This window comes from Phyllobates terribilis, unplaced genomic scaffold (genome assembly GCF_046119375.1).
Source record: "Phyllobates terribilis strain yellow unplaced genomic scaffold, ASM4611937v1 Scaffold_1__5_contigs__length_1240528914, whole genome shotgun sequence".
Lineage (NCBI taxonomy): Eukaryota > Metazoa > Chordata > Amphibia > Anura > Dendrobatidae > Phyllobates > Phyllobates terribilis.
In genome coordinates, this window is record NW_027362761.1 from 953,331,260 (window position 1) to 953,344,543 (window position 13,284).

Below are 13,284 nucleotides of genomic sequence, written 5' to 3' on the forward strand. Positions count from 1 at the left end.
TGCGGCAGTATAAAGGTAAAGGTGTGATATCTTGACCCCATACACGACCACGACAAATTTGTAAAAAATCAAACTTGGATTTTTTGCAACTTGTTTGATGCGGTAGTGTAGGTGTCGCAGTGCAGCACCATTCACTTTTATATGTCATGTAGTTGCGGCACCAAGCGAATGTACGGTAAGTCCCGTGACCCTTGCCTTAGTCTCTAGGGTTTCATCTGTAGAAAATATCAATCACTTATACTCTTCTACACCTGGTCCAGCACTGCCCCTCCGCCGCTGTGCAGTGACATCGCAGCTACAGTGATGCAGACAATCGCTCGGCTCAGCCGCCCTGTACGTGGTAGTCATGGCATCACTGCTGCAGACTGTCAGCAAAGACTAAAGCAGTAACAGGGAGGCAGTACAGGGAGGTGAGTGTAGCGGAGTTTATTTTCTACAGCTCAAGCCCTATGAATTTAAAAAAAAAACCAAAACAACTTTGATAACTCATTTACATTTTAGTATTAGAAGGGAGTAGTTGTAATACATTTACACACAAACTGATACGCTGGAGCAAGAGCCGTAGGAGATTGCAGTGTCCCTTGAAGAGGTCATCTGACTTATTGAGTCAAGGGAGAAAAAAAATTGTATAAAATGACACATTGCTCACCTGATGAATCCACTGCCATTTCAGATTGTCCAGCAGCGATGCCCCTGACTACCTATATGAGCGAACCCGTCAGTGTTGTACTGTTGCATCCCCTCACTGGCCTTAGTGGTTTACTGCTGAGACTAGTGATTGGCTGCAGCAGTCACGTGGGTGGTATGGCATATGATGGCTGCAGCAATTCAATACAGACAGAATGGTGGCAGATTTATTAGTAATGTAGTTTTTGCTGTTTACCCATCCTTAGCCCATTTTTTTTAATAAGTTAGAAAACCTTTTTAAAGGGAATCTGGATTTCAGCTCCCCCTCCCAAACTATTTAGATGCGTGTGTAGCTCTTTAACAGAAAAGTCCAGTAATATCTTGATGTGGCCAGTATGTTCCTCCGTTACAAGAATTTCAGCGTTTGAATTGCTTTGCAAAAGAGGCTGAAGAGCTATTTGTAGATCTGAAGCCTCTGTCACTCCAGCTCTATTCCCCACCCAGCGGCCACGCTTTCCCAATGTGACTGACAGCCTCTATTCTGTCACTTGAGGCAAAGGAGCAGTCAGTGAAGCAAGAGCCTGCGGTGCTTGTCAGGGAATAGAGCTGGAGTGACAGACTTCAGAACTACAAATGGCTTCAGCCTCTTTTGCTTATCAACTCAAACCCTGATTTCTCAGTAATGGAAGAAGGACTGGCCACATCAAGGTATTTCTGGTTTTCGATAGGGCTTCATGTTCATATAGTTTCATGTGTGAAATCCTGCTCACAGATTCACTTTAAATCCCACTAATGATTCCTGATGGCGTCCAGTGACACACAATTCGTGACTGATTTTGCAATGTGAATGATTAAAGTACTAATGCATTTTATTTCTGATAACTTTATGGAAGACCTCTTCAGTTTCCTCTCATAGCTCCAGAAGTGGCGTTTTTGCTGCAGAGCTGTGATGTTTTCCCCATTCGCCTATGGCGGCAAGTGAGTAAAATAATAGTGTGTAACTTGAAGGAAGCTGGCTGTCTTGCCCAATTCATTAGCTAAACCAGTCCCCTTCCTGGCCATGGCTTTTGGTAAGACATAACTAAACTGGCTTAGGTAATGAGCTTAGCTAATCAGGCCCATTTCATGCTTTTTAGCCTTAGGTAAAGACCTCTCTGTTGTTAAAGTGGCTCTAGTACTTGTTTTTGGTCACTTATGTCCGATACTGAACTTCTGAATTGCACACATCCGTAGACTTGGGCTCCATTTCTTAAAATGTTGTAATTGTAGATAGAAGGTAAGTACAGAGACCTGGAATAGTCAATGTGAAGTACTAATTTGAGCTGCAGAAAGCTGCTGTATTGTTTGATCAGAGGGGCCAAAATTCAATGTTTCTTTGTAATGACATCTGATGTGTATAGATGACCCAGTCCCTTCTCTTCTAGGCATGGAAGCGCAGGTGGTTTATCCTTCGCAGTGGACGCCTAACAGGAGATCCTGATGTGCTCGAATACTACAAGAATGACCATGCTAAGAAGCCTATTCGTATTATTGACTTGAACCTCTGTGAGCAAGTTGATGCTGGACTGGTTTTCCCCAAAAAAGAATTTGAACATAGTTATATTTTTGATATCAAAACCATCGATCGGATATTTTATTTAGTGGCTGAAAGTGAAGAAGAAATGAATCGGTGGGTTCGAAGCATATGCGACATCTGCGGATTCAATCCCACTGAAGAAGGTAAGACTGATTATGAAGCAAAGCTGTTTCTTTGCCATGTTTGGGAGGGCACACATTGACGAGACAATCTTCTGTTACCCGTCTCGCTGTTTATGCCTTGTAGCAGTTAAAGCTGCCCAATGTCCTGATTGAAAGTGCGGCATGGTTACTCCTGCTATTGAAATAACAATCGGACATGATCATTTGAATTAACTGAAAACTCCTCGCTCTGAGATGCAAGAATTGTATCAATTATTGATTTGTCACAAATGTTTTTCTAGGACCTCCGAATTAAACAAGGTTAAAAAGAATCTGTCAGCAGGTTTTTGCTATTTAATCTGAGAGCATTAGAATATAGGGCAGAGACCCTGATTCCCGTGATGTCACTTATTAGGCTGTGTGCTGTAGTTTCAATACAATCAGTGTTTTATCAGCAAGAGATTATCACTGCAGGACTAGGTGTCACTTGCCAGGCAGTCAGGCTAATCTGTGTAACCCCGCCCCCCACTACTGATTAGCAGCTTACTGACCATGTACAGTGTACACAGAAAGCTGCCAATATGGGGTGAAAAAATGGGATTTTTATCAAAAACTGCACCAAGCAGCCCAATAACTAATAAATTGCTGGAATCAGCCTCTCCACCCCTACATTATTTTGACAGATTCCCTTTAACACAAGAGGACGTCTATTTCTCTAGCAAAGAATAACGTCTAATGGTTTATGATCTTACTAGTTTTGTGCATTTCGTCATAGACTGAGAAAGCCAGGGGAATGACCCTGCTATATCCAAGTTCAGGAACGTATTCCAGTAATGGTCTCCTTGTATGGATACAATGTGTGTGTTTTTTTTTTTTTGTTGTTTTTTTTTAAATAAGACCTAATGTAAAGCGCAGATCATGAAATAAACCCCCCACACAATGTTAGAGGAAACACTGACCATGGCTTTGTCTCTGGGGGGATCTTGGTGAGCATTGTAGTGGGCTCTCTGGATTTGCTGCCTGAGGTCAATGTACCCTTGTTCACTGTACAAACTCCGCACGTTCCTGCAGTGGCGATCCCCGAGACTTATTAGTCACATTTATAGATCCCTTGTAATCTTATTATATTTTTCTCAAAAGCAAAGTGCGACACTTAGCGCTGAAGTATTTTCCCGTCAGTCAGATGTGTTGTCTGCATTGATTGCTCCTTTATACTTCGAGATTCTCGCTTCTATGTCCTGAACCATAAAGTGTCATCAGGTTTCTCCATCTTTTCACATAAGCCTCATGATAATAATCACTGATACTTTTGCATGAAGAAATCACCTTGACTCTAACATGCGAATTACACATTTGTCAGACAGTCTTTCTTCTATGACATGTGTGAAGAAGTAGCTGCTGTTGGCAGGATACAATTATTACCATGAAAGTAACAATTTAGCCTCTTATTTCATGTATGCTTCTAAGGACTGTGAGGCTGATGATACTTGTGTATGTGAACAATGCAGTTGTGAAGCATCTATCTAACGATGGGATGCGTATAACCACATTTAGGCTGGCCCTCCTCTGTAGCTGTCAGTCAGTCATGACGGGCATTTCCTCGGTAAGATGAGGCTGATTTAGCTTTCTTTCTATGTGGGGGCTTCACCGCAGACATGAGAGCAGGCCATTATTGCACGGTAGTATAAAGACTATATACATAGATCTAGCTTGCTACACACAACAAGTGGAGGTGAGGAATTCAAATAACCGGTCTGGTGCGGGATAAGCCTTGGAGTAGATTTATTACCGAGGCCTTACCCTGCCGTCGTGCACTTTCAAGTACAATATTAGAATATCGTATGTCCTGCAGTTTAACCCCTTCATATGGGCTAATAGTACGTCCTGCAGGTGGGTGCTCAGGAGTCGATCTCCCTCCAGATAGGGTAAATGCCGACTGTTAGGCTGTGTGCCCACGATGCGTTTTTTAAGCGTTTCCGCAGCGGCAGAAATGCTTAAACGCTTGGTAGAAGGTCCGCCATGTTCCCCAATGATGATCAGCATGTGCTGTGCACATGCTGCGGAAATTTCCGCTGCGGATTATCATTGCGGAAAAAAACGCAGCACTACCAATTATTTTGCAAAAGCGCAGCGTTTTCGCCGTCATTGACTTGCATTGGAACACATGGATTACGCATCACTGTAACTGTACATGCGGAATCCATGCGTTTCAATGTGCGGATGGTACCCGGGTGTAGAGGACAGGAGACTCTCCTCCGGACCCGGGTACTATAGAAACTGTAAAAAATTAAAAAAATAAAAAATAAATATTATATTTACCTTCTGACGGCCCCCGGTCTCCTTGTCTTCGCTTTCCGGCAGATTGCGGTGGACTGAAGGACCTGCGCTGACGTCATAGTCATGTGACGGCAGGTCCTTCAGTGTACCGCGAGCTGCCAGCAAGCCGAGACGCATCGAATCAAGACTGCGGGGGCCATTGGAAGGCAAGTATAGATTTATTTTTTTATTTTTTACCATTCTTTAAGGTCACACTATATGAATCCATACCATTTGCATGGATTTATATAGTGTGACCAAGTTGTCAAGCACTTTCCAAGTGATGCTAAAATCGATTGGAAAGCGCTTGACAACCGGCATGCGGAAATGCATGTGAAGAACGCTTCACATCCGCATGTCCCTGGCAGGAAAACGCATGTACAATCCGCATGCGGAAATGCATGTGAAGAACGCTTCACTTCCACATGTCCCTGGCAGGAAAAACGCATGTACAATCCACATGTACAATCCGCATGCGTTTTTTCTGCCAGAGAGATGCAGAAACGCTCAGGAAAAAATCCGGAACATTTCTGCATCGTGGGCACATAGCCTTACATATCCAGCATCTGCGACTACCAGCTGCAGCCAGAGCTCAGCTCCGGCTGTTAACTATGTAAATCCCAATATTGGTAGCGGACAGTGGTATTTGGCAACTGACTCCCATCAGGCCCCTGTGATGCAATTTTGGAGCGCCAAGGGGGTTACCATTGCAGCCAAATTCCTACTGAAAGCCCCATCACTGCCACTTTGGTATTTCTCTGAAGCTCGGCAATATGCTGAGCTTCAAAATAGACTGCGAGTTATACTGTAATACTATGCCGTATATTCGCTTATACTACATATTGTAATCTATCAAACAATCACAGGTTCAAGTCCCCTAAGGAGATTAACAAATAGTGTAGGAATTGTTTTTTTTTTTTTACTCCCACCTCCCCATTTTCTCCCATTTTAAAATATACATATAATTATCTTTTATTTCTTTATGTGGTGTCAGCACTTTCAGAAAAGTCAGGTCTATCAAAACATAAAATTAACCGAAAAAAGAAGGGAAAAAAACGAAACTCCTAGATATGTGGTGTTTTGACTTCACACTGAGTTGAAAAGATAAAATAAAAAGTGATCATATATATCAGCTCCTGCAGCCTCCATTCCTGTAGGTAAGTTTCCTCTCCTGCTCTGCACCGATCACACAGATTAGTGCACAGCAGGAGGAGAGCGGGCAGCTCTCTCTATGATCGGGGAGGACTCTGTGTCAGCGTTCTCCTCCATCATAGGAAGCTGCCTCCAGACGCGTCTTGTAGTTCGAAAAATACATATATTATTATGTATACATATACGCATACTACCGTTTAAAAGTTTGGGGTCACCCAGGCAATTTTGTGTTTTCCATGAAAACTCATACTTTTATTTATCAAATGAGTTGCAAAATGATTAGAAAATATAGTCCAGACATTGACAAGGTTAGAAATAATTTGTATTAGAATAATTTTCTCCTTCAAACTTTGCTTTTGTCAAAGAATGCTCCCTTTGCAGCAATTACAGCATTGCAGACCTTTGGCATTCTAGCTATTAATTTGATGAGGTAAGCTTGGGAAATTCCCCCCCCCCATGCTTCCTGAAGCCCCTCCCACAAGTTGGATTGGCTTGGTGGGCACTTTTTGCGTACCATACGGTCAGGCTGCTCCCACAACAGCTCAATGGGGTTGAGATCTGGTGACTGGGCTGGCCACTCCATTACAGATAGAATACCAGCTGCCTGCTTCTTACCTAAATAGTTCATGCATAATTTGGAGGTGTGCTTTGGGTTATTGTCCTGTTGCAGGATGAAATTGGCTCCAGTCAAGCGCTGTCCTCAGGGTATGGTGTGGCATTGCAAAATGGAGTGATAGCCTTCCTTATTCAAAATCCCATTTACCTTGTACAAACCTCCCACTTTACCAGCACCAAAGCAACCCCAGACCATCACATTACCTCCACCATGCTTGACAGATGGCGTCAGGCACTCTTCCAGCATCTTTTCAGTTGTTCTGCGTCTCACAAATATTCTTCTGTGTGATCCGAACACCTCAAACTTTGATTCGTCTGTCCATAAAACGTTATTCCAATCTTCCTCTGTCCACTGTCTGTGTTCTTTTGCCCATATTAATCTTTTCCTTTTATTAGCCAGTCTCCGATATGGCTTTTTCTTTGCCACTTTGCCCTGAAGGCCAGCATCCCGGAGTTTCCTCTTCACTGTAGACGTTGACACTTGCGTTTTGCGTGTACTATTTAATGAAGCTGCCAGTTGAGGAGCTGTGAGGCGTCGATTTCTCAAACTAGAGTCTAATGTACTTGTCTTATTGCTCAGTTGTGCAGCGGGGCCTCCCACTTCTCTTTCTACTCTGGTTAGAGCCTGTTTGTGCTCTCCTCTGAAGGGAGTAGTACACACCGTTGTAGGAAATCTTCAGTTTCTTGGCAACTTCTCGCATGGAATAGCCTTCATTTCTAAGAACAAGAATAGACTGTCAAGTTTCACATGAAAGTTCTCTTTTTCTGGCCATTTTGAGAGTTTCATAGAAAAAATGCTCCAGATTCTCAACTAGCTCAAATGAAGGTCAATTTTATAGCTTCTCAAATCAGCCAAACCATTTTCAGCTGGGCTAACATACTTGTGCAAGGGCTTTCTAGGGTTTTCTAAACATCCATTAGCTTTCTTACACAGTTAGCAAACACAATGTACCATTAAAACACTGGAGTGGTGGTTGTTGGAAATGGGCCTCTATACACCTATGTAGATATTGCAATAAAAACAAGATGTTTGCAGCTAGAATAGTCATTTACCACATTAACAATGTGTAGAGTGTATTTCTGATTCATTTACTGTTGGCTTCATTGAAAAAAAAAAAAAAAAGTGCTTTTCTTTCCAAAATAATGAAATTTGTAAATGACCCCCTCTGGCAAAAATTAAGAGACCACTGCACAGTTTTCTAAAAATCACCATCTCTACATGTCTGACAGCCATTCCATTCCAGTGTCAGTTAGGGTATGTGCCCATGTAGCGTTTTACAAGCGTATATTTGCTGCGGAATTTCCGCAGCGGAAACGCTTGTAAAACGCTTGTCAATCCGCACCCCATGGTCCCCAATGAGAATCCGCAAGTTCTATGCCTATGCTGCGGATTTTTCCGCAGCGTTTTTGATGCGCAGAAAAATCCGCAGCATGTCAATTAATTTTGCGTTTCCGCAATCGGAATTGCCTTTTCAATGCATGAAACAAAGCTACAGACCGGCAGAGGGCGAAACCGACTCTCCACTGACCAGGATGACCGTCATCTTATTCACATGTCATCCTGCGGTTGCTGAATGACATCAAGTGACCTACAAAAGGAATGGAAAATGGCAGCTGGGGTGAAGTGCACAGCAAGAACAGTTCGTAACAGGCTCCAAGAGGCAGGCCTCAAGTCATGTAAAGCTAAAAAAAAGCCTTTCATCAATGAGAAGCAAAGGAGAGCCAGGCTGAAGTTTGCCAAAGACCATAAGGATTGGACCATAGAGGACTGGAGTAAGGTAATCTTCTCTGATGAGTCTAATTTTCAGCTTTGCCCAACACCTGGTCGTCTAATGGTTAAACGGAGACCTGGAGAGGCATACAAGCCACAGTGTCTTGCACCCACTGTGAAATTTGGTAGAGGATAGGTGATGATCTGGGGATGCTTCAGCAAGGTTGGATTTGGGCAGGTTAATCTTTGGAAGGATGTATGACTGAAAATCAGCCGGTAGGACAAAGTATATAAAAGGTTATAAAATCATTATAATACCACTAATTTTAATGAAAAAAAGCTGGTTAGTGATGCACATTGCATCACTAACAATGCTATGGAGGCAGTTTAGATAGTAACTAGAACATAACAGCTTCCCTTTAAATGTAAGTAATACGTAATACAAAAGCCTTTGTTTTGGTGATGACAGCTTCAATACGCCTCCTGTGTGGGGAAACTAGTCGCATGCATTGCTCAGTTGTGATTTTGGCCCATTCTTCCACACAAACACTCTTCTAATCCTGAAGGTTTTGTGGGCTCCTTCTGTGAACTGAGATTCAGTTCCTTCCATAAATTTCCTATTGGATTCAGGTCAGTTGCCTGGCTGGTCCTTTCTAGCAGCTTTATTTTCTTTCTCTGAAACCAATTGAGTATCCTTGGCTGTGTGTTTGGGATCATTATCTTGCTGAAATGTCCACACTCCTTTCATTTTCATCATCCTGTTAGATGGCAGCAGATTGTTTTCAAGAATGTGTCAGTACATTTGTCCATTCATCCTTCCTTCAATTATGTGAAATTTGTCAGTGCTGTATGCTGAAAAACAGCCCCACACCTTGATATTCCCACCTCCAAACTTCACTGTTGGTATGGTGTTTTTGGGGTGATATGCAGTGCCTATTGGCCTCCAAAACATGGTGTGTATTATGGCATCCAAACAGTTAAATTTTGGTCTCATCTGACCAGACTATAGTCTCCCAGTATCTCACAGGCTTGTCTAAAAGTTGTTGAGAAAACTTTAAAAGTGCTTGAACATACTTTTTATTCAGCATTGAAGCCTTGTGTGGAGAGCATGCATACAGGCCATGGATGTTAAGTGCATTACTTAGAGTTTTCTTTGAAGCAATTGTACCCGCTGATTCCAGGTCTTTTTGATGCTCTCCACAGATGGTTCTTAGCTCTTGGGCAACTCTGCTGATAATTCTTTTCACTCCTGTGTCTGAAATTTTGCGGGGAGCACCTGGTCGTGGCCGATTTTTAATGTGAAATGATGATCTTTCTACTTCCAGATTATGACCCCAACAGTGCTCACTGGAGCCATCAGTAGTTTAGATTTCTTCTGTAACCAATGCCATCAGTATGTATTGCAACAATAAGGTTGTGAAGGTGTTGAGACATCTCACTGGTTTTACCCATCATGAGATGTTTCTGGTGTGGCACCTTGGTAATGAGGCACCTTTTTATCGGCCATCAGTTGAACCAGCTGATATTATTTTTTACGAAGTGGCAAGGTTGCTTTCTAAGGCTATGTGCCTACGATGCAGAAATGCTTAGGATTTTTTTCCTGAGCATTTCTGCATCTCCCTGGCAGAAAAAATGCATGCGGATTGTGCATGCATTTTCCTGCCAGGGACTTGCGGATGTGAAGCGTTCTTCACATGGATTTCCGCATGCGGGTTGACAAGCGCTTTCCAAGCTATTTTAGCATCACTTGGAAAGTGCTTGTCAACTAGGTCACACTATATAAATCCATGCAAACGGCATGGATTTATATAGTGTGACCTAAAGAATGGTTAAAAATAAAAAATAAATGTATACTTACCTTGCGATGGCCCCCGCAGTCTTGATTCCCTCCGTCCCGGCTGCCGGCAGCGGTAGACTGAAGGACCTGCCGACGTCCGCGCAGGTCCTTCATTCTATCGCGAACTGCCGGCAAGCAAGGAGGAGCGCATCGCGGGCCGCCAGAAGGTAAGTATATATTTTATTTTTTATCTTATTCTTTTTTTTTTTTTTTTACAGTTTTCTATGGTACCCGGGTCCGGAGGAGAGTCTCCTCTTCTCTAGACCTGGGTACCATCTGCACATTAGAACACATGGAATGCGCATCTACATATACAGTGATGCGTAATCCATGTGATCTAATGCAAGTCAATGACGGCGAAAATGCAGCACTTCCGCAAAATAAATGGTAGTGCTGCTTTTTTTTCCGCAATGATAATCCGCAGCGGAAATTTCCGCAGCATGTGCACAGCACATGCGGATTATCATTGGGGAACATGGCAGGCCTTCTACCATGCATTTTTTTTAAGCGTTTTTGCCACTGCAGGAACGCTTAAAAAACGCATCGTGGGCACACAGCCTAATTACTGATATATTTCAGATGATGTCATGACTTTCCAAGGATTTTTGCACCTCTTTCATCATGTGTTGTATTTTAATACTTTTTTCCTTTCTCATTTCTCATTATTACCCACAACTTAATTTACAGACCTCTACGGTTTGTTTTCTTTATTTGTGTGGATTGGAAGGGTTGTTACTAGGGTTGAGCGAGTATGTTCTGTTCCGAGTATGCTCGGGCGAGCACCGAGTAGTTACAGCTGCTCGGTGATATGTTTGAATCGCTCCCGTGTGCATGATTTGCAACTGTTTGACAGCTTTATTACATGTGAGGAATGTGTAAGAAATAGACATTCCTCACATGTAATAAAGCTGTCAAACAGTTGCAAATCATGCACAGGGAGTGATTCAACCTTATCACCGAGCAGCTATAAATATTCGGAGCTCGGCCCACGCATACTCTGCGAAAGGGTTAATAGAACATACTCGCTCAACACTAGTTGTTACCAACATCTGGTGAGGATTTCATGTCAATAGCATTTTTAGGAATATATTTCTAAATCTCCACAGTGGATATGATGGGAGGTAGATTATTAGTGCTGCTTTCCACAAATAAGAGAATACAGGATCACTGTGTTATCACTGCCCCAGTGCTGGGATGAGAGGTTATTGGTTGGGCAGAAGGCGATGCTGGACACTGAATTTGCACTACTCACAAAAAGTTAGGGATATTTGGCATTTGGACGAAATTTATGGAAAATGTAAAGAGTTCATGCTACAGTGATATTTTATCATGAAAGTAGGGAATTTCAGTAGACGCATGTAATAGTGATTTCATCATGTTAAACAATTTATTAAAACAAAAGCGAACAACAGTGATGGGTATATCCCCCAAAAAATGTCAATGTCTCAATAACTTGTCATGTGGCCTTTAGCATCAACTACAGCATGACAACGACGTCTCAAGTTGTTCAAGTCGAGTTATTGTCTGCTGAGGCATGACATCCCACTCTTCTTAAATGCGGGCTTCAGGTCATTGAGGTTCTGGGGTACAGAATTAGGAGCCTCTACACGGCGACTCAGCTGATCCCATAGGTTTTCTATGGGATTCAGGTCTGGAGAACGTGCAGGCCACTCCATTTGAGGTACCTCCAGTCTCCATCAGCCATTACTTAATGATGTCAACTCAATAAGCTGGAGCATTGTCGTTCATGAAGATGAAATTAGGCCTGTGTTGTTCGTGCAGAGGTACAATGACTGGATTAATGATGTTATTCAAGTAGTAGGGGCTTGTCATAAAGAGTAGGGCAGTTCTGTATTGACTAGACATTATAACATCACCACCAAAGGCTCATCTGGTGACATCAATGGCTGATGCCTAGCTCTCTCCTTGACGTCTCACACATTTCTGCTCAGCGTGAATCGACTTTCATCAGTGAACAGCACTGAGGCCCACTGGTCCCCCGTCCAGCGTAGATGGCTCATGCAAGATAATGACGCCTGTGCCTGGTGGTGTGGTCATGTACTCTTGCAGGTCATCTTCATTGTTTTCCACCTGTTTTCGCCACCTTCATTGTTTTCCAGCATCGCTCCCGTCGGTCTCCAGTGAAATGTGACCTGCTGCAGCTTTAGTGTTTCATGGAGTGGCGCGGAGGTCACTTTACAATATAAGTCTATGAGAGCCTTGTTCTGGCTCTCATAGACTTGTATTGAGAGCGTGTGACGTAGCTTCTGACTTCCGGCCGTCAGAAGCTGCGCTCACAAGATGGCGCTGCGGGACCGGAGCGGCACCAAAAAGCTGTGAAGATGCTAGAGGGTGAGTATCTGACTAGGGGCAGGGGACTTGCATTTAAGGCACCACTCCAGTACTGAAAAAAAACTGGAGTGGTGCTTTAACCCCTTAATAACATCTGACGTACTAATACGCGTCTATGCCCTGGGACTTAAGAGCCAGACCCGTATTAGTACGTCAACGCGATCGCGCGCGCACACAGGCTGTGCGGGCGCGATCGCCGCCGGGTGTCAGCTGATTGTCACAGCTGACACCCGGTACTATGTGCAGGGAGCGGTCCTGCACCGCTCCCAGCACATTAACCCCCGCGATGCTGCGATCGAAGTCGATCGCGGCATTGCGGGGGCAAGAGGAGGTGATCGGCGATACTCACCTCCTCTTCCGGCTTCCAGCGCAGTCTGCAAAGGCTTCCCGGGTGTTGCCATGACGCCCCGATGTCGTCATGACAACATCCGGGTCACCAGAGAGCAGGAAGATTGCTTGGACATGCGCAGTGCATCTCCAAGCAATCTTCACACTGTGCACTTCTGACAGCCTTCATGGCATAGGGATGGTGCTCCATTCCTGTGCCATGCAGGCGATCAGAAAAAAAAAAAGTGAAAGTCCCAGAGTGGGACAAAGTAATAAAGTGTATAAACTGTGTGAAAGTGGGAAAAAAAAAAAAAAAAAAAATGTGCAAAAATATTATAAAAAAATAAAAAAAATAATACACCAAAAATAAAAATATAATGTACCCATCAATAAATATTATTATAAAAAAAATAAAAAAAAAAAACAATAAAAGTACACATTTGGTATCGCCGCGTCCGGAACAACCTGACCTATAAAACTGTCCCACTAGTTAACCCCTTCAGTGAACACGGTAAAAAAAAAAAAAAACGAAGCAAAAAGCAATGCTTTATCACCATACCGCCAAACAAAAAGAGGAATAACACGCGATCAAAAAGACGCATATAAATAAAAATGATACCGCTGAAAACGTCATCTCGTCCCGCAAAAAACAAGCCGCCATATAGCTCCA

At 43.2% G+C, this 13,284-nt stretch overlaps 1 protein-coding gene across 4 annotated transcripts in view; it reads left to right on the forward strand.

The window, feature by feature from the left end:
• Window positions 1-13,284, forward strand: part of GAB1 (GRB2 associated binding protein 1) — a 117,287-nt gene that overhangs the window by 59,813 nt on the left and 44,190 nt on the right. For all 4 annotated transcript variants that reach the window (XR_012247540.1, XM_073642264.1, XM_073642271.1 and 1 more), the window contains exon 2: window positions 2,052-2,346. Coding sequence is in view for 3 of the 4 variants with exons in the window: in XM_073642264.1 (XP_073498365.1) it covers window positions 2,052-2,346 (295 nt within the window). In the remaining variant the exon portion in view is untranslated. The remainder of the gene's footprint in view (window positions 1-2,051; window positions 2,347-13,284) is intronic.